This window comes from Hippopotamus amphibius, chromosome 6 (genome assembly GCF_030028045.1).
Source record: "Hippopotamus amphibius kiboko isolate mHipAmp2 chromosome 6, mHipAmp2.hap2, whole genome shotgun sequence".
Taxonomy (NCBI): Eukaryota; Metazoa; Chordata; class Mammalia; order Artiodactyla; family Hippopotamidae; genus Hippopotamus; species Hippopotamus amphibius.
The window spans coordinates 122,493,518-122,515,621 of NC_080191.1; the positions used below are offsets into that span (position 1 = coordinate 122,493,518).

Consider the following 22,104-nt stretch of genomic DNA (forward strand, 5'->3'; position numbering starts at 1 on the left):
CGAATCAATATATGACACTAGAAATGTTATGCCGATTTTACAACACAAACGAGTTTTGTTTTTTTTTAATACAGTTTTAGAAACAAGCGTAGCCCAGTATAATTACACACAGACAAACACAGGTCTGGTGGCGTGGCGAGGGCCCTATCCTTTCTGCTTTAGGCAGAGGACAAAAGAATATGCAATAATTCTACAATTCCACGGGGGATTTCTGCGAAACGTTAAGTCGTCAGAGGCTCAATGGACCACCCCGCTGCAAGTTCACTCGTGCGCAGCCGGAGACCGCGGGGACTTTACCTCAGACGCGCAACCGGGATGTGGGAGAAGGTGCGCTCGGTGGTTCCCGTTTACCTCGGCGGCCGGAAGCCTTCCAGAGGGCAGGGCGAGGAGCAGCGGGCGGGGCGCTCGCAGACCCCGCCTCCGCCCCGGCCCCGCCCACCACCGAGCCTGCCCACTGTCGTCGCCCTCACGGAGCGGAAGATGACGTGAGGAGAGCCGCGAACATCTCCTCGGGGCGCAGCTCTGGCGGCGGCTCCCGCAGCCCTGGAGCCCGTCGGGTGCAGAATCGCCTCTGGGCGCTCCTCTCCCACCGATCTTCGTCCTCCTCTCTGGCCGGGCCGCCCCCCCGCGCGGCCCCTGCGGCTCCTGGCACGGCCCCGCGCTCGGCTGCCGCCCTGGCGCGCGCCACTCTGTCGTCCCCGGACGGGCGCGGACCGGCTCGGCCTGGGCGCCGGCGGCTGGGGAGGGGGCGCTGGCCCCGGGGCCGCGCATGCGCCGCCACCAATTTGGGGCTGTCAGTGGAGGGCGAGTGCTGGCTCCGTGGGGAGGCGACGCCCTTCGGGGCCAACGGGCCGCGCGCCGAGGCGGCCGTGGGAACGCCTCACCCCTTTTCCAGCCGGGGGGCGGGGCTGGGGTCGGGGTCGGGGCTGGTAGGGGCCCCGCCCCCGTCTCCCGGCCTGCCCCCTTCGTGGGCCGCGATGATGGCGGCCCTGTACTCGAGCACGGACCTCTCGGGCGCCTCCTCCTCCTCCCTCCCTTCCTCCCCATCCTCCTCTTCGTCGCCGAACGAGGTGATGGCGCTGAAGGATGTGCGGGAGGTGAAGGAGGAGAACACCCTGAATGAGAAGCTTTTCTTGCTGGCGTGCGACAAGGGTGAGAGCGAGGCCCCTTTCTCCGCTTCTGGATGCCCCTGCCCTCCACACCCTCATCCTCTCCCCGGCCTCAGCTCGGGGCGCTCCTTCTTCCTCACGCGCCGAGCGTCTGTTCCCGCCGCGCGCGCTGCATCTCCCTGGCCGCGGGGCACCGCCTCTGACCTGTGAGTGCGGAGCTGACGGCCGGGTGCCCCCCTTCGAGCGCTGCACCTGGAGCGGCGGCTCTGCCCGTGGTCTCCAGTGGTGGGGTCAGGTGTTCAGGTAGCGTCGTGGGACTTCAGGGTTTCAGCCTCACCTCCGCTGCTGACCACTTGAATAACCTGGTCTCTGGTCTCCCCCTTGGGGCTTTAGTTCACTCTTTCTGCAAGCGCAGGGGTTTTGTCTCGTTTTGGACCTTTCGGTCCGAAAAAAATCCCATGTCCTTGCTTAAGATTCCTGCAGTTTATGGGCTCTCAGTTGGTTTTTTTCGTTTTCTTTTTTCTTTAAAACCTTACTTGTATTATTTAACTGCAGCCACCCAGTGCCGTGGTGTTCAGTGACTGTTGAATGGAGTTAGGTATGTCAGTATCCTAGGTGGACATAAAGACAGGACTTTATGGAGAAGTTCTGCCTAAGTTCCAAAGTTTCTCCAAATTTACGGAACAACTTTGTTCATGCTTTTTATTGGAGAGGAAGGTTTATTGCTCCTCAGACTTCTTTGGGAAATAAAGGTAGTGCAAAATAATTACTGGGCAAAAGTGTGGAATATATTTAATGCATTTCCGTTTTTAAAAAATCTGGAAATCGATCATTTTTTTTGGCATAATAAAGTCTCTTCACTTAAGCATGCTTTCTATTGATGAATATAATAAAGAGAATGGGGAGATGATTGCCCTTAGACTGCTTTTATTTCCTACGTGTGAAAAAGTGCTGTAAATTTTCTCTTTCTAAATTTATTCAACTTGGCTTCCAGTGGCCGTGCTTGCTTAGGAAAAATGTTTAGGATCATGCAAACTTCCAAAATGTAAACCCAAAGGGCAACTTTTACACTGTGAGAAGATTAACTACAGAGGATTTTTTTGTTTGTGTGTGGTTATTTTTTAAAAAAATGACAGTCGCCCTAACCTCTTTTACTGCTTTTGAGGTAGGATTTTATTTGCACAACTTTTTGAAAACACATGGATGTGTAAACAAAGTCCACCTGTGTCCATCATGAATCACTTTTATGATCTTATGTAATACTATTAAATTATATTATGAAAGCATTTGTGAAAGTCCACCGTGGACACAGTTTCAAACAGTCTTGGAAATGTAAAGAAACACAATATATGTCTATAACCTCATAAATATCATTGTCTGTGGATTATGTAAAATGATTTAGTATTTCTGGAGTGGATAGTCTGAGTTCTCTTCCTTCAAAAATTCTCCCAGAGGGGAAGGGAGCAGATTGTGTTGTACTAGAATTAGTAAGCAGCTGCTACATTTACCCTAGCTTACTGAGCTATGGTTATTTTAAAGCAAACAGAAATTATGTCAAGAAAGGCAATTTAATATTCCTGTTAAACTGAGGACAGAGGAATGTCATAATGGAACATGGCTTGAGTAAGTACTTGAATGCTGTGTATATTTAGGATTATTGTATCACATATCTCAAAAGAGTTTTAGTGTATGACAATTTTGCAGCCTGTCCAGTAGTGCCAGTAGAAATAGCCTTGGTATTCTTCATCAGTTTCCCTTTTATAACATCATTAAGATCCTTGGAGAAATTTGGCTTTGGGGGGTAGAATGGAGAGTAAATATGCATGCTTTTTCTCCCCTATATAGATTTAAAAAGTTTTTAACAAGTGAGATCAGCTAGGTGTTTTCTGCTTCAAGTATGTTGAAATGAATTCTTGGGTTAGATTTGGAAAAATGGCTTATTTCTTGTACTTATGGTATACATTTATGCTGAAAAAATAAACGAGTTATAGCAGTTTTTTTTGTTTGTTTACTTGTTTATATTCACTAATATCGTTAAGCCTTTTTTAGTGTTGCCCAAACCAAAGCTAAAAGTGAGAAGTTTCCTGAATTAGCTGTAGTTTCCACTATTGCTTTGGAGCTTTCATCAAACCAAATGGCAGACATTTACTGAGACAGCTTTTGGGGTAGAGTGCATATACTTTTCATAGATAGTTTCATTTAATCCTCACAACCCCATTAGTCAGATCTGTTGTGGTGCCCAGTTTGCAAATGAGGAAAATGAGGCTTAGCAAAATTTTAGAATTACTTTGCCCAAGGTTACATTAGTTAGTAGTAGAACTAGGATCTATTTTGAGCCTGTACTCATAGCCACTAAGTTTTGATCTAGTTGTAGTTGAATGAATGAAAATCATTTGTGTTAGAAAAGGCACATCCATATTTGGACTTAATAGTTGGAAATTAAACTTGCTCTTTATGAATGTTTTATTAACTCTGGTTTCCATGGATTATGTTTATCCAATAAGAGTAAAAAGTTTTAATAGCATGAGAGCAAATCTGCTCTAGAACATCTATGTTTCTCATCCTTTTTCATTTATTGATTTTACTCTATATGTATAAAATGTTCCACTTATGGAGAATTACTAATGTATTCCACTTAAGGAGAATTCCTAAAGCAAAAATTGTGGAGATGTGGTAGTTATGTGTTTGTTAGTGGTTGAGTGGCCCTTCGAAAGGTGCGTACAGATTAAGGAGTAAAGGAAAAAAGTAGGAAAGCAAAAGATTTTATAGTTTGATTTTATAGTGTGTATAGCTGGCTTTTATGTAAATTAGTTCAATAGATCTAGACAAGTGCTGATCTAGGTAGTGGCCACTTAATAGTAGCTGTTATTGGTCTTGAAAGTGGATCAGAATCATCTCAAAGGTAACATTGGTTCTTTTCTTTCTGTAAAATGTAAAATAAATTTTGTGAATCATAGGTTCCTATGCCAAGTATATAAAGTTAAGTCTTGGCCCACCCTCCCCACCAAGTAAAATTCTCAAAAAGTACACCTATTTTTTTTTAGACCTAGAATGCTGCAATTCAGAGGTAAAGTTTAATTGAAACAAGAGCGGTTATAAATGTTGTTTTATGAAATATTCAGCAGTGATTCTTACCATCCATGTCTTTTTCCTTTCCCATTGAGTTATTGTAGTAATGAGCCACTTTTATTTGTGGGAGCCAGTGGTTTACTTTGGGCCTGCTGGCTGGAGAAAGGATTAATACCTTAACTTAGGGAGCACCTAAGTTAAATATAGTTCATGTTAATTCACCTCTTTGAAAGTAACTGTTGAGAAGATGGTAGCTTTAGTATAAACCCTTTAGTTTGCTGATAATCAGTAGTCAGTTCTTGTGCAGAAAAAGAAAATGATGAAAGGACTCAGTCTGGATTCAGTGCCTGCCAACCTTTCATGAAGAGCATTTTCAGGAAATTCAATTTGCAATTAATAAGTCAAGAGGCCCTTCTTGAAATTTCAGCACGGAGTCAGGGAAGGGATGGAGAGTTTCATCTTTATTCTTGGGCTCAGTGTAATAATCTAGAGCTTGTGTCACCTTTGTGGTATTGATTTGCTGCATTGTATGGAGGGTGCTTTGATGACTGAATTCCACTTAAACTTTGCATATCTTTGGCTCAGCATGATTTGGAAGTGGGTAACTTTTCTGGGAGAAGTAATATTAAGCTGCTGTTTTAATAGCACTTAATCTATTTAATGGGACTTTTAAAAAAAGCTACTTGAAAAGAGATTTTGAAGTGTTTAGGGTTGGAGAGGATGGCAGTGGGAGGAAAAAGTGCAGAGTACTGGGTACTGCTGAGAAGTTTTATGTTGACAAGGTACACCTAATATGAAGAGGCATATGCTGTGAAGGAAGAAAACTTTGCAGAAAGGAGAGTTAAAGAGGGTACTATAGACAATATCATACAAACATTTCACAAATTGCCGTTAGTATTTAAGCATTTAAGTATTTTGTACAGGAGAGTTTTTCAAATCAGCAGTGGTGCCAAAGTGTATGGTTCAGAGTTATTTTAATAAAAAAGACTCTTAAATCGCCAAAATCTAGGTGGATAGTTTATAACAGACTAATCACTGAGCAGCTAGCTGCTTCAGAGTTCTATAATACTGGCATTTCTTTGTAATGATTCCACAGGTGTGCTGCTTTATTTCATTTTTAACTTGCTGCTCTTTTCTATAATTCATCATTTGAATATGAGGGTGAGTCAAAAATTATCTGCACTCTGTAGAATTTATTTTAATTAACTTTTAGAAAAGACAAATACATCATTTTTTGACATAATCTCTATGCTTTTCAATACCCTTTTTCCATCTGTCAACAAGATTTTGTATTCCCTCATTAAAAAATGTTTTAGGCTGAGCTGCGAGTCATGAATGCACCGCTGTCTTCACTTCATCAGAAGCGAATCTTCATCCTCATAGGGCTGCTTTCAGGGGACCAAACAGGTGAAAGTCCAGTGGAACAAGATCAGGACTATAGGGAGGATATGTTTTAACACCTCAAAATGAAGTTTATGCAGAGTGTCAACAGTGTGGGCAGAAGTGTGTGGATGTGCATTGTCATGCAAGATCACAACGCCCTTGGATAGCAGTCCTCTGTGTTTAATCTGAAGTTTAGGCTTCAGCTCTTCAATAAGCATCTCACTATAACGAGCACTGTTGATTGTTGAACCTTTTTCCTGATAATGTTCCGATACTGGCCCTTGAGAATCCCAGAAAACTGTAAGCATCAATTTTCCAGCTGATGGTTGACCTTTGAACTTTTTCTTGGTCAGCGATTAAGGATGTTTCCATTCCATACTCTGCCGTTTACTCTCAGGCTCGCAGTGATGAATCCATGTCTCATCACCAACAATGATTCTCTTTAAGAAACTTTCACTTTCCTTAGAGTATTGGTACAAATTTTGTTTTCAGATATCCAAACACTTCTGTTTATGCTCTTGCATGAGTTGTTTCAGTACCCATCTCACACAAGCTTTTCAAAACCTGAGTCTGTCATGGATTACTTCGCATTGAGGTGTTAAAGCATCCTCCCTGTAGTCCTGATCTTGCTCCCTCGGACTTTCACCTGTTTGGTCCCCTGAAAGCAGCCCTGAGAGGATGAAGTTTCACTTCTGATGAAGAAGTGAAGACAGCAGTGCATTCGTGGCTCACAGCTCAGCCTAAAACATTTTTTAATGAAGGAATACGAAAGCTTGTTGACAGATGGACAAAGTGTATTGAAAAGCAAGGAGATTATGTCAAAAAATGACATATTTGTCTTTTCTAAAAGGGAAATACAGTGTGTTTGTGCCTAATAGATCTGTCTGAAGGGAAGAAACAAATGCTCAATTTAACTTAAATGGCCTATTTATGATTTGGAAGATGGGATATTCTTAGTATACAGTCAGTCTTTTATCTGGGCAGTTAAAAAAAATGTAACCCAAGCCAACCTCTTTTTATCTAGTATATTATAAACTTTGGGGAAGGGTGTTAAAAGATTAAATTTTATTGTATGGGTATTGTTGCAACCTAAGAATAATTCCTCTTCTTCCATGCTTCCACTGTTATAAATATCTGCCTCATAACTGACCACCAAATTTAATGATATTAAGAAGTTTAAGACCTAGGATTAGTAGTTTAATATATAATGAGTTCAAAATCTATCACTAACAAGTGAGTAAGTAGTGACTTTTAAGAGCCTAAACAAATTTTCAGGACTAAAAGAATTCCAATACCATATCAGGATAGTTATTAGATTCAGTGGAATTTCTTTGGTTGCCAACACTTTGTGACCTATAAAATGGTGAGCAGCACTGTTATTAATAGCTTCTGTTAATTAAAAAAAAATCCTGTGTTTATTTTCTGGTCATATTTGTTGCTCCATCACTAATCCTTTTATTTTTGTAGCTTAATTTATATTGATCAATAGTGTACTTTTTCAGTTCTATAAATATGTATAATTTAAATGCATGTGAGGTTAAATTTAAGCAACACAATAAATTCTTTATGAAACTGTATTACTACATACCTGATATTAACTAAAGTTTTATACAACTTGTAACATCATTGTGAAATGGATCTCAAGTCATATACCAGACTGTAATTACAAAGTAAACATTGCTTCTAATAGATCCAAGAATATGTTAATAATTTTTAATTTATAAACTAATTTACTCTAAAAAAATCAGCATTACCTTCTATGCTGTGAGTATAATTTTTTCCAGCAGCACGGTCTGCTCTTTCACCAGGTGATATGCATTATCACTGATAGTCTTCATTAACAGACATAAATGGCTAAGAAATTATAGTAGTAATTGTCTTTTTCCAAAAATATTCAGAGTACTATGGACAGTTCAGCATACCATGTTTCTGAGTATCTAATTTTGAAGGTTTCATTCACAACAATGTGATTATAAATACATTGCGGTCTATGATAAATAATTGGGTTTTGCACATTTGGTAGAACTACATTTTAAATTATCTTCATGCTGAAAGTCTTGCATGGATTTTTTTTTTTCTTTTCAGTATTTGGTTCAAACTAATTTGAAGTTTGCTGTACAGTTAACATTTGAATCAGTATTGTCACTATTTATATTTCCAGATCCAACAATTGAATTTGATCATGACTTTGTATTTTTTTACTTCATCATTCCATTTCCCCTTAATAGTAAAATCTTTTGTTTTAAGTGTCTTTAGCTTTAGTAATAGTTCAGTAAGAATGTTGCAGTTGCCATAGTCAAAAAGTTTGTTATAGAAACTTGGTTTGAAAAACTTTACGGATTTTTTTTAATTCTCCCATGCTTCACAACTAACTGAAAATTTGGTTACTATAAAATTAAACTGACCAACATTAATGCTCCCATTTCAGTGATGTTGAAATTTACCATCACATGCCAGAAAATAAAATGAGATGCCAGTGAAGAAGAGGCAATTACCAGTTCTTCCTTGATAATGTAACATTTCTCCACTGTCTTTCTCAAGTTGGCCAGGGTGAATATATCACAGTTGGCCAGGGTGAATTTGTTGCTAAGATCCATGGGGTTACCCTGGTGTTTTTACATACTATTTCATTTTTTTTTAATTGTTGGTTAGGACTCCCTACATTGGTTTCATGACTGCTAATGGGTTTCAGCCTGCAGTTTGGGAAACACTGGTGTAGAAAGATCATAGTGGGTGAGTGGGAGAGTGGCAACAAGGTAAATGCAGAATGGTAGCAAGGCCTGGGTCCCCTAGGGCTTAATTAGTAAGCCACAATAAAGATCGTGGCATTTAAAGTGTGGTTAAAAATCTTGAGGATTGAAGACCTGATATGATTTGAATTTTAAAATGATCAGTCTGGTTGTTGGGTGGAGAGTGGATTAAAGCAGTGGTGCTAGAGTAGAGATGGGCAAACTACGAAGGCCTGTGAGCTAAGAATGATTTATTTTACATTTCAAATGATTGGGAATAAATCAAAAGAAGAGTAATATTTTATAACATGAAAAAAATTATATGAAATTCAAACTTCAGTATCCATAAAGTTTTATTGGAGCGCATTAGAACTCATGTGTACATTTGGTCTATGGCCACTCTTGTGCTGCAAGAGCAGAGTTGAGAATTTGCATCTGGGATGATATGGCCCCAAAAGCTTAAATATTTACTAAATGGCCTTTGATAGAAAAAAGTTTGTTGACCCCTGTGCTAGAGTGCTGGCAGCTGCATCAATAAAGAGAGTCCAGGAGAGAGATGATGGTGTCTTGAACTGGGGGTGACAGTGTACATAAATATAAGTGGATAAGTTTGGGAGATATTTGGGAGAGGGGACTGAGAAGTTTTGCTGTTGAATTTGTATACAGGTGGAATTGATCAAAAAAGTTTCTTTTTACTTCACTGAAAAAAGACAACCATCTAGCCAAAAAAAGTAAATGGATCATGCTGCATTTCCTTCTGTATATTATATTCTAAAGATGAAAAATGTATGTAACTTCTCAAAGCAACTTCAGTGTAAAATGAAAAACATTTCTAAATTTGCCTGACCCAAGAAGGCATTTTTACTTGTAATCCTTGCTGTATAACTAACTTCGTACTAGATAATTTAAATGTACTAATCTCTTCTTACATATACACTCATACTAAATACTAAGACTGTTCTGGGCTTTCTGAATACAGTACATTGTTTTAAATGGCTTGCAAATATAAACTTAAGTAGAATGTTTAGAAACCACTCTAGGTTTCCTGTAGGTTGTGTGACTGTAGTTTGTAATTGTTCATTTGCACAAGTGTGTAAGCTGTGGTAGGGTAGAAATTTTTATTATTTTTAGGGATGAAAGTTACTTATTTGGTTTTGATCTTTAAGTTTTTTTTTTCCTTGTATAGCCCACTGACTATAATGGAATAGTACTTGAAACGTTAAAGCTGTAGAATCTGACATTTGCACTATAATTACTTTTTAAACAGCAATCTAAACTTTTAAAATGTATAGCAGTTTTTTTTTGACTATTTGCTATATGTGAAATTTACAACATTTTAGAAGAATTATATTTATACAGTTCTTTATACTTTTCTGTCTCTAGCAATATGGCTGACTAAATAATCTGAAAACTCTGCTGTTTGAAATCACCTAGAAATGCTAGATAAAATATAACAAACATCCATTTAAATGAACAGCTGAACTTTCAAAAAAAGTAAGGAAAACAGACTCAAACATAAAGAAAGGACTGAAAAACAGAGGAGTGTATGAGCTCACATTTGACTGCTCCGTGGGTGGGAGCAAGAGTTATTGGTCTTGGGCATTGTTAGAATTTGAATTTTAATACCCATGTGGAAACAGGTTACAAAGCCTTAAGTTTGTACAAAGTGGGGAATTGGAACAACACCCAGACATGAAGCCAGGACCCTTAAAGGACTATACCTTTAGCGAAGGGGTAGATGAGGAAAAGAACCCGTTATGTCAGCATGGGGAGACTACAAAGAAGCTTTTAAATAAGACTTCCCTAAGAATTTGTAACTATGGTCCTGCCTCTTGTTGGCTTGGGGTTTAAATTAATATTACCTACTCGATTTGGGAAAACCTAAACTGAGAAATTAATATCAAAAGGATTCATAGGGTAGCAAAACCTCTGAGTTATCTGGAAGAAGCAAACACAAAACATCCTTGGTGGGACAAGCTTTCAAACTAGGCTGCCTAGTTTCCCACAGTTAAGCTACATGAAGTTGAGTTTGCAATAACCAATTAAAAAATTCAGAAGACAGCCACCCATTATCACAATAAACACAATGAATAGAGTTAAATCTCTAAGACCTTCAGATAATTATATAGAGACTATAAAATATGTTTAAAATGACAAAAAGCTTAAAATAAGGAAATTAAAACATAAGAAAGTAAATCAAAAGATTTGGAAAGGAATCCAGTAAACAGAGAAATAAAAAATACAGTCATTAAAATAAAAAAATTAGTGAATAGAATAATCAGTAAATAGTTGAAGGAGGAATGAGTGAGATGAGAAATCTGAAAAAGTTATCTAGAATGCAGGAAAGCGACAGAGAAAGAAGAAAAATCAATCTTTAGAGACACAGAAATTGGAATGGGATGATCTAACAGAATGTCTAAAGAAGTTCCAGTAGGAGAAAAAATAATATGGGGATGAAGCAATATTTGAAGAGATAATGACTGAAAATATTGCATATTAATGAAGGGCAGAGTCCTCAGATTCAGAAAGCCTAATGAGTCCCAAGCATAGAACAAGGGTTTTTATGGGTAGCATTCTCTTGCAACTAAGATATTGAAATAAATTCACCTGAAGTAAATTTTTAAAGTTATTTTCCAGTGTTAGTGAGAAATTTTTACTGGTCTATCTGCGTGTTCACTATTGGTACAATTGTAACTAAGAACTTCACTTTGTGAGGTGTTTGATAAGTATTTGCCATGGAGCATTAGTATCTAAATATTAATTAGTAGTGCTATGAGGAAATAATTTCTTTTTGTGACTATTTTCTTCTTGAGGGAACTAAGGAAATACACCATCAAGAAAACTACCATTCAGCATCTTCCAGAATGTGTGGGGACTTTAAAGTCACTGGTTAAAAATAATAGCATAATTTATTTGAAATTTTAACCAAAAAAATCTGTTCCTTTTTTTCATTATTCACTTACTTAGTCTAGTTTTAGGATTTTCTCTTTCTGTATCATGAAAACATTCATTTCTTTTTCTCTCTGGTTTCCACTCTAATTGGTCTTTTCCTGTTTCTTATTCATAGACTTCCAAGGAACATCTATATTTGCAAGTCACTTAAAATGGTTTATTCAATCTTATGTTTAAAAAGTAAGACAAAATAAAACAAAACCCACTTTGCTTTCTTTCTCAGTTTAATTAGTGTTTCTCTTTTGATTTATTCCCTTTTTACTTACTACACCAGCTGGTTAGCAGACAAGTGTGGTGGGCCCTCTGTGAAAATGATTACCTCCATAATTATTCTCATTTCCCCTCGTGAATTAGCTATTTTGATGTGGGGTAGAGTTAGGCAGAAGCTAATCTGCGTAATTCTTACAGATGAGATTTCACTTTGAAATATTCTGACTTTGGCCTCTACCAGCATTAATCCTGGTCCTGCTTTAGAGTTTGAATATGGATATTCTGTTGTCATTTAGTCTAAACAGCTTCATTAATGAGGAGGGGGTGTGTGTGTGTGTTGGGAGGGTGGGGAAGAAACTAAGAATTTTGGGCATCTTTCCCTCTCATTATACATACCCGCAAGTATATACGCCTTCACACTACTTTTCCGTTTTTAAGCATTTAACAATTAAATGTGTGTATGTATTTGAGATATAAAACTTAAATCCTTTAAGCTTCTATCTTATTTTCTAGGACCCAGCCTATGCTTTTGGACATTCTTTATTACTTTAAATATCTTCTAAAAGTTTTTCTCCTTATAATTAGTCAGTTATGAATTTTAGACAACTTTTATTATAAACTGTACATTTAAAATTTTTCTAGTTTTTATATTTGCAGCTGATGTGCATATTCTTTTATCAGGGTGTAAGGTTTCAGCAAGGAAATGTTCACATTTTCTTTGCACATTACCATATAAAAAATGAGTTTAGATTTTTTAATCTTTTAAATCAACAGGCTAAATTTTCAGTTGTTCTTATTTAATGTATCATGGATATTAAATTATGTTTGTATATTGTTATTTAGGTGACTATTATATGGTTAAAAAGATTTTGGAGGAAAACAGTTCAGGTGACTTGAACATAAATTGCGTAGATGTGCTTGGGAGAAATGCTGTTACCATAACTATTGAAAACGAAAACTTGGATATACTGCAGCTTCTTTTGGACTACGGTTGTCAGGTACAAGGCTAGATAATTTTATCCAGTAGCTTCTAAGTACTGTTAGATATGCCATATTTTCACTTTTTCTAGTTTCCTCCCTCCCTTCCTTCCTTCTTTTTCCTTCTTTCCTTCCTTTCTGTTTTTCTTCTTTTTTTCACCTTTTGTTTTGAGCTACTTTAAAAGCAAACCAAAAAAAGCCTTTTTAAAACAGCATAATATTTTGACTTGATTTATCTTTTTCTTCCCAACTTTCACTCCTCCCCCTTATATGTTTTAAAACATCATGACTTATTAAAGATTACTTTGTTTTTATCACTTATTATATTACTATTTATCTTATATATCTAAAAATAGTACAAGTGTTCTGGAAGTGTCAGGGGAACAGGTATTTCTGTGGCCCATATAATTTACAAGCATAAGAACAAAATACTCCTCACTTACAGAGCAATTTTCAATTTGACTTTGTCTCCTAAGTTTTGTTAAACTGTCCTTTTCATCTGAAATTTAGTGTTTGCTTATAACTAAAGGTGAATGAATTTTTTTAAACTGGTAAATATTGACCTTTCTGCTTGTCTTCATATCACTTCAGGTAAAAAAGCAGGCATGTATATGTCTTGAAAGAATTCAGTTAAGAGATCTGAAGGAAATTTAATAATCTTATTTTCCTTCTGTTTTGGTTTGCTTATGATGGAACTTAGCATATGGATTCTGGCTCTTCTTTTTTTTCTTTCAAATAGTATGATTGTTTGGTCTGTTGTAGCTTTAAATTAATGAGACTTTTTTGGAAGTGGTATCGGGAAGCACTCATAGAAGATTTAAAAAAAATAACTAGGTTAGTCCTGTGTACATTTCTATTATATATATAAACATTATACATATATATGTATTAAAACATGTGGTACTGTCTCTATGATGTATACATATTTAGATTAAAAAATAATTGCTTTCTCAGACATTTCATTTATCCAGAACACCACAGAGAACCAGGAAGTAAGTGAAAAATACCTCTGAGCAGCCAGGGTAGATGCCATGAAGTTTCCCATTTATGAACTTTATCATAGGAGTAATTCTGGAGTCCTCCTTCAAAGTCTGTTTTTTCTCACTTTAGGTTCCACTTTTACAAACTTAGTTTTCTAATCCATAGAGAATTACAGGGGCAACAGAAGTGGCGTGAGGCTGCAGTGGAAAAAAATTAGGCACAGTACCTCTTATTTAAAGAGGTCAACAGCATTACATACCTGATAATCTCTAAGGGAACTGTATGTTACACTGGTAACTGATGTTTATAACAATGGCCCAGAGTCAGAAAGGGAAAGTTAAATTGTATTCCGTGAGTGTTACTTTAGAAGAAAGAAGAATATATATTGTACTTCTGAAAGCAGAAAATTTCCATCAAATTTGTTTAAATTTCAAAGTTAAATACTTAAAGGCATAAGCTTCAGTTACCTAGAAAATAAGGTTACAAAGAAAGTCTCTGATGATTTTATATAAAAGAGGTATTATGGTATTGATATAATAATCATTTTTGTCTTTTTACACATAAGATTCTATGTATATAAAATTTCTGGTTCTTTCACATACCTGATCACATTTGAACATCATAACCAGACTATATAGATGTTATGTTTTATAGATCAGAAAACTGAGGCTCATAGACTGTAATGAATTGCCCCAAATTCTAAAATAAGTAAGGGCAAAGCTAAGATTTGAACCTAATCTTTTGACTGCAAATCCCATGCTCTTTCCAGTTCACTGTGTTCTGTCTCAGGTTACCTGTGTCTTATCTGTCGGTCAACAAATATCCAAGGCCTTTGGTTGGGTGTGATTGTGGAAATGAATATGTAAAACATGAGTTCCGTACTAAAGGATGTTAAAAACTAATTGGACAATGCAAGTGCATATGAATTTTAAATCAATTAAATAGTACAACAAGTGTATTTCGTAAGTGCTGAATGGTAATAGTACTTGACCCTTGTATGTTGCTTTGAGGTTACAAACTGCTTTCATGTATTTTATCTTGTGTTGTACTAGTGACTCTCAACTGGATAGTTTTGTCCCTCACGACATTTGGCAATGTCTGGAAACATTTTTGGTTTTGCAACGTGGGGGTGGGTTAGCACTGGCATCTGGCGGTAGGGATGCTGCTAGTTATCCTACAGTGAGCAGGACAGCCCCCCACCACAAAGAATTATCTGGCCCCAAATGTCAATAGTGCCACTATTGTGAAACTCTGTTTTATATTTAAACTTCTGTGGCTCACAATAAATGTTTTAGAGACATAGGAAAGAGAAGATCACTGTGGATTGGAGCTATCAAAGATTTCATGGCAGAGTGTCAGTTGAGCTCAGCCTTGAAATATTAATAATTGCTAATATTTATATAGTTCTACTGTGTGCAAGGAATCTTAAAATATATTCACTTGCTTAATCCTCACAGCACCCCTTTGGGATAGGTGCTATTATTATCCCCTCTATTTTATAGAGGAGGAAACCAAGGGACAGAAAGTTTCAGTAACATACCCAAAGTTACTACATAAATGCCAGATCTGGAATTTGAACCCAGGTTCTGGCTCCAGAGTCCGTGCTTTTACCTGCTACCTAAACTACTGTAAAAAAAAATTGTGTCACTAGGTGGGGAGCAGGAGGTGGAGAAGGATGTAAAGAAAGGCATGTACAATGTATATTCTTAAGACAGTGAATTGACTTAGCCTTTATGAACAAAATATTTGGGTTGCATAGTAGTGGAAAATATCAGGAAAAATAACTGAAACAAAACTGATGAAAAGGGCTTGAATGTCAGTCTAAGGAATTTGGGTTTTCTATGATAGATAGTGGAATCATTAACTGATTTTTAAGCAAGGATGTGATGTTTCCAGTGGTATTTTAGAAAAACTAATCTAGCAGCTGTGTTTAGTACAGATTAAAAAATGGGAAGTGGAGAAGGCTATAAATAGCTTGGATGAGCAGTTTTTATAGTAATCCAGATATGAAGAGGTTAAAGACTGAACTGGAATAATGGGTATCAGAATAGGGGGAAAATGGCAGATGTGAGAGATGTTATGAAGGAAGAATTGATAGAACTTAGTGATTATTTAAATTTGAAGGGGAGGATTGAGAAAGAGTCCAAGATGATTTGAAAATCTTAAACATGGGTTAGTGGAGAATGATGAAAGAAAAACAGGAAGTTAAGAAGTCAAACTTGGGGCAGAGAACTGAATTCTGGTTTTAGCCGTGTTTATTTTGGGGCTATCAGGCAGTTTTCAGTGAAACACATATCTCTAGGGAGAGGTTGGGCTGGAGAGATACAGCAGTTGTGGGCATGGGGATGATCTGAGATCACGAGAGTGGGTGAAATCACAGGGAAGAGCAAATGACTAGTGCTGATTCTTTTTCAGCGGGCATCCACATTAATAAAGGGCATTAAAAGGAAAGGGTTTCACTAAAGGAGTTAGGATAATGCTGCATTGTAGGATAATGCAGCATTGTGAAAACCAAAGAAACAGTTTTATTATGTTGTTTAGAAATAAAGGAAAGTGGTAGGAAAGGCCATTGGATTTTGAGACTCTGGCATCAGTAGAGTTAGAGAAAATGACACGCGTGAGTTTGAGAAGTTTGGCAGAGTGAAAGAAAACTCGAGTGTAAGAGAAAGATAGAATCAAGCCAAGATAGCAAAGAGTGAGGAAGTATTTCATATTGTGGGAGGTGGGGGCTAGGACTGGTATTTCTGTGAATGAAGGACCAAGGTCCCGTGGAAGACAAGCGCCCTAAATAGAATACCAAGGTGGAAAATTTAGCTTTGGGAAGGAAATAAGTAGCTTATGAGTATCTGAGCTTAGAGGAAAGAGTATGGGAATTGTTGAAAAGACAAATTCTGAGGTGAGAAGGGAAATAGTAACCTCATTAATACACAATAAATATGTACTGAATAGATTTTAGTAAAGAATGATTAAATATCTGTGAGAAATTGGGAAGCAAAACTAATGAGGACATTTGTATACCTAGAGAATACTTAAAATATAATTTAAAACATTTTTCTCCTTCAGAACTGCCTTTGATATATCAAGTAACAGCATTTGTGCAGAATAAGTCAATGGCAACTCCTTATTTACATGACTTTTTTACATAAATATTTTTATACCTGAAGCTTATCCTTTTAAGCATTGAAAGATTTAACATGAATCTTTCTTTATTCTTTACTAAATAGTATATATGAATATAATTTAACTTTACCATAATAAATGGGAATCATTGAGAGTTTAATCATTTTACTTTGCTTCATATAGTCTGAAACTATTGACGTTTTTCCTTATATTAAATGGTTTCAGACTTCTTTGTATTGATAGTGATTTTGCTATGCTGATGTTTTATCTTCTCAATGATCAACTTTTAGCAATTTTTTGTCCTTCCTCCCTTTTTTGTTGGTTTTAATATAGCTGTTCCCTTATTCAGTAAAGACCTGAATGGTGCTTGGGAAAGCCAGATATCTTGTCATTTATAGACAACTCTGAGCTGGTGTGGTTAAGGCAGTTGCTTCTAGGAAATAATGCCCATGAGGTTAGTTTGTGACAGCTCAGTATCGTTTGGGGAGAAACTTGCAGGTAGATCCATGGCTATGTTTCAGATGATTGGAGTTGCCTGGTGTTTTGATTTTGAGAACGGTGGTGTTACCTATCGTTAGCTTCATAGGTTAAAATTAAAAATCATAAATGAACTGTTTAGTAGTAATGAACACATGGTTTTTTTGTTTGTTTGCTTCACCTGACCAAGTACAGTAAAAACTGAAGAGAAATGTTTGCACAGCAGAAGAATAATAGTGCCAGCTTTTAAAGAATAGGCTACAGCCCAGTGAACCCTAAAAGGTATAAGGGATAAAATAATGAATTAAATTTCCCATGAGGGTGGGAAGGTTTTCCTGTAGGAATACATGGGCAGTTCCTAATGGTTGAATGTGGCCCCAACCCAATTATCTGGGGTGCTTAGTCCTGTTTTTGGACATCCAGATAGTCTGCCATTTTTATTCCTATTTTTGACATCTAGATAAAGTGGATGAAAGCTTTATTCTTTTCAGCTGCAGAGAATATTAAAGATCTGTTATAATTTCATTTTCATGGGAGAGAATGTTGATTTAAATAGTTGTTAAAGATTATGATAGTTTAAAAAATGTACATACGAAAATGTGTGCGTTAGGGTATTTACTTATATTAAGTCATTACTTATCCCCACTTTTCGCTTCTGCCTTTATGGTTTTCCTTAAAAAAACAAACCAAAAAGAAATTCCAAACCTGATGTCCTAGTTGCCAAGTATCATAATAGGACTGAAGACTTTGTTATATTGAAAAGTTGAAAAGTCTCCATTTCCTCAGATTTCATTTGCTCTTTCCTCCTTCAAAGTTGGAGCATCAAAATTAGCTAAGTTTGGGTGTAAAACTATAAAGTTACTTCTCCCTTTTGTCTCTAAGGACATTGATATCCTAGTTCTTTGTGATTTTTACTTGATAAGATTGCTAATATTGGGAATTCCCTGGCAGTCCAGTGGTTAGGACTCGGCGCTTTCACTGTGTGGCCTGGGTTTGATCCCTGGTCAGGGAACTAAGATCCCACAAGCAGCATGGCACAGCCAAAAAAAAGAGATTGCTAATATTAATGCTATATTTGTACTATTTCAGTCAGCCATGTGTGCTTTAAAGATGAGAACAGAGGGTTCCGCCTTCTGTTTACATATTTTTCATTGTCCCCTAGCCTCATGGTTGCATTGACAGAACACAATCCTTTACCTGTAGTAACTGTTCTTGGCAATTTCTTTTATAGATTTGGAGTGATGAGATTCTTTTGGTCCAAAGTTCAAGAGTAAACATCTTGAAAAAAATAACATATCAACTTTAAATACTGCATATATTTAATAAACCCCACTATCAAGCATTCATTATTTTATCAGCTCATGCTGTGAAACCAGGAAAGAAAATGTGTGTGTTGTGGTACACCAAAGTACTGCTAAGGCAAGCAGACATACTATTTGGACAGTCTAAATTTTTTAAAATTATAATACAGTTTAAATTAAAAAAATAATAATTTTCTTTATGAATTAGTAAAAATAAATAGCTTACCTTTTTATCCTCCATTTTCATTTTTAACTTTTTTTTTTTTTGAAGTCCGCAGATGCACTTTTGGTGGCAATCGACTCTGAAGTAGTGGGAGCTGTTGATATACTACTTAATCATCGACCAAAACGATCATCAAGACCAACTATAGTAGTTAGTACTCTTAAATATTTATTTAATTTGGATTCTTAAACCAAAATAGATCTCCTGCCCCATTGCTATTTTTTTCTTCCCCCTCCCCCAATTTACTTTGTTCTAAAGAAATAGATTTTTTTTTTTTACTATGTAAAATATTGCTTTAAAGTAAGTAGACATTTGCAAGAGTAATTAATGTTGCCCTCAGGAAACCTTCTTAAAATTTGGGATATTTCTATAATTTTTTCAGTGTGATCCAGTATTTTTAGTTTGGAACATTCTGCAGGTTAAGTTGAAAATACGGATTAGTTTCCAGGTGCATTTAAGAATTTAATATAAACAGTGAGACCATAAAACTGGAAGAAAATGTAGGTGAATATTTAAATGATTGGAAGGGAAGGACTTTGGACAAAAATCACAGTGGCACAGCCTTTAGCTGTATAAAAGTGAAACTTCTGAAATCAAGACATCAGGCAAAATTTAGAAAGCAGATGGATAACTTTCAAAAGACATTTTCAGCATATATCTCAAATTCATAATATTAGATGAATTGATGAAAAACATCAAAATCAATAAAAGACATGGAAGAATCTCAAAAGAAAGTACAAAGTATTAAATCTTACTGATAATCAAATATGAGATCCTAATTTTTGCTTATCAAATATCAAAGATTTTTTTAAAAAATAGTAACTGTTGATGGCAAAGGAGTAGTACAGTCTCATACAACACTGGAAGGGAAGGTATTTTGACAAGCAGTTTGGCAGGATGTGTCATAAACAAGAAAGATGTTCATACTCTTTAACCTAGTGCTTCCTTCTCTAGGAATTTGTCAAGGAAATGGTTGGAAGTATGGACAAAAATGTTACTTGTAATCTTAATGAAAAACATGTGACACAATCTAAACATCCCAAAATAGAAGATTGGAAACATAAATAATTACATATATATTAAAATGGTATTTTTAAAGGAATAATTAGGAACATGATAAAGTATGATATAGAAGGAAAAAAATGAGAATAGTAAACTGTACATGTAATATGATCCGAGGTTAAAAATGTGCATGCAAAACTAACTGTATGGAAATGTAGCAAAATGTTACCTAATAGCAGTTAGGGACCTAATGGCCAAATTAAGAATATTTTGTCCTTTTTAATTTTTCTTTATTGCTTTTGTAACTAAGAAGATAGTCACTAATAATCAAATAAATTCTACTGTAAAAATGAGATGTTTGTTGTGTATTAAAATTTAAAAGTTCTTCATTATTGGTGAGGATGTAGTGAAACAATCAGTAAAAACAATTTCTGGGAGTGTAAACTGGTTATACTCAGAAGAAAAATATCATTTTAAGAAAGAATTATAAATTGGTTGCACATTATCTGCCATTTTCTGAGAATGAAGAGAAGCATCTCTAAATGGCATACTTTATCATATATTAACTGAAATATTCTACTCTCATTTAAACTATAACAAAGTTTGTGTAAGTGTGACTTTCTCCAGAGGATCATTCCAGCTAGTTTAAGTGGTGGTAAGCAACCAACAAGAGTAGAGAAAATGGGCCAATTACATGACTCCTGTCCAGATGATCAGAAATGAGCAGAAATCTTATTCAATTTTCTGTCACCTATCCCGCAGATAATAGTATATTTTGGTATACCTATTCCACCTTCTAGCCTTTTAACCCATTTACACTCTTGGGGAGGGTGTGTAGTGTGCTAGGGTATCAGAGCAACTGACCGATAGTATTTCGTCACCATTACCACTGCCAGTCGAGTCTTGAGTTGTAAGGCTGGGCAGTCCTCATCTACTAGGTGAAAGAACACTTTTTACACTATCTCTAACAAAAAAGGTTATCCAGCCTTTACTTGAATACGTCCAGTGACAACAAGATCACATTTTAACAGCCCCATTGCAACTGGACAGGCAGTGTCAAATATTTTTATATACTTTTTTTTTTTTACCTTCTCAGTGAATTCATTCTATATTCTTGGCTTATCAAAATTATCTTTTGCTAAATTTTCACTTTCAAATACAAGTTGGTTTTTTTGATAGTATGTAGATTATATATTATGAGCAATGAAATTAGGAACTTTAATCATCTATCTCTAATAGTGTTTTTCATATAGTTAATTATGTTTCATAGGAAAAATAAGGACCTTTTTTTTCTTAAGGAATTAAATATGATTTTCTCCTCTTTATAACCTCTTTTTTTTTTTGTAATTAGGTGGAATGGAGTAAATTTTTAGATTTCTCTGTAATTTTTAAATAAATTCATTACTTTGAAGTTCCCAATAGATGGGAAGTGTATAAACAAACTATTCACAAAAGAGGAAAAAAAATAAGAATGTCAGAAGATACTAAAATTTACCAGTAATCAAAGGAAGGTAAATTAATATTTCATGACAGTTTTTTCACTCATAAATTGGGAGTGATCATGCCCAGTGCTGGTGAGGAAACCTTAGTGTGGGGGTACATTCCTATATTATTGGTAATGTAAACTATTAAAAGGACTTTAACAGTGTGTAATTGTTCATGGCCTTTAGACCTATAATTCCACTTCAAGGGTTCTATGTAATGAGATAATCCTAAATTTTGAAAAAGCTGTATTCATAAAGATGTTTATGGTAGAATTATTTATATTAGTAAAATAAAACATCTTGAACATAGAGTCTATGAACTTTCTTAAATTGCATGCAAAATTCTGTACATGAATTTTTTTCTCCAGAAGATTCCGGGTTATAGGTTTATGAGATCATTTTAAGGGTCCTTGATCTTCAGAACATTGAGGACCATTGTTTTTAATCATTGGTGCCAAGTCATTCATGCCAAATTTACCCTTAAAAGCAGGTGTGGTGGAGAAAGGACTAAAAGGAAATACTGTAAAATGTTTTGGGGTGGTAGGAATATGGGTATTTTTATTCTTTCTGCTTTTGTATATTTTTCAGATATTTTATAATGTGTGCACTACTTTTACAATATTAATAAAAATTACAAAAATTAACTGTGACCTTGATGAGCTTATACTGTGGAATCAACCAGCTCGCAGGAAAACTACTGTGAAAAAGTGATAAGTATAGAAAGAATATGCAATAGTCATAAAATAGTCAACCTTTTTTATTTAACCCTGCTCTTTATTTACTAATGTCTCTTTCCTCGTGTCATGCAATCACCAGGCATGAGTCCATGTAGTGAAAGGAGCTCAGTCTCCGGAGTAACACACACCTGGGTCCTATCTGTGCTTTGCCTCTCTGTTGTGTAGCTCGGGCACATTAACTTCTCTGAGCCTCAGTTTCTTCATCGGGACTATAATGCTCAATTTTGCAGGCTATTGTGGGGATTAAAGGAGATGATAAATGTAAACTACCTAACAGTTCCAGGAGCTATGATTGTTAGTGTTTCTGTGCATTTGTAACAGGAAGTAGTACAGGTGGCGTTTGAGAATA

The 22,104-nt window shown here is 36.2% G+C and overlaps 1 protein-coding gene across 2 annotated transcripts in view; it reads left to right on the forward strand.

The window, feature by feature from the left end:
* Positions 1–447: 447 nt before the first annotated feature.
* Positions 448–22,104, forward strand: part of TRPC1 (transient receptor potential cation channel subfamily C member 1) — a 61,718-nt gene continuing 40,061 nt past the window's right edge. Inside the window, exons 1-3 of one of the 2 annotated variants that reach the window (XM_057739819.1) lie at positions 448–1,152; positions 12,296–12,450; positions 18,581–18,682. In XM_057739819.1, the coding sequence (XP_057595802.1) occupies positions 978–1,152; positions 12,296–12,450; positions 18,581–18,682 (432 nt within the window). In that variant the 5' untranslated portion in view covers positions 448–977. The remainder of the gene's footprint in view (positions 1,153–12,295; positions 12,451–18,580; positions 18,683–22,104) is intronic. The other variant, XM_057739820.1, reaches the window with a different exon arrangement.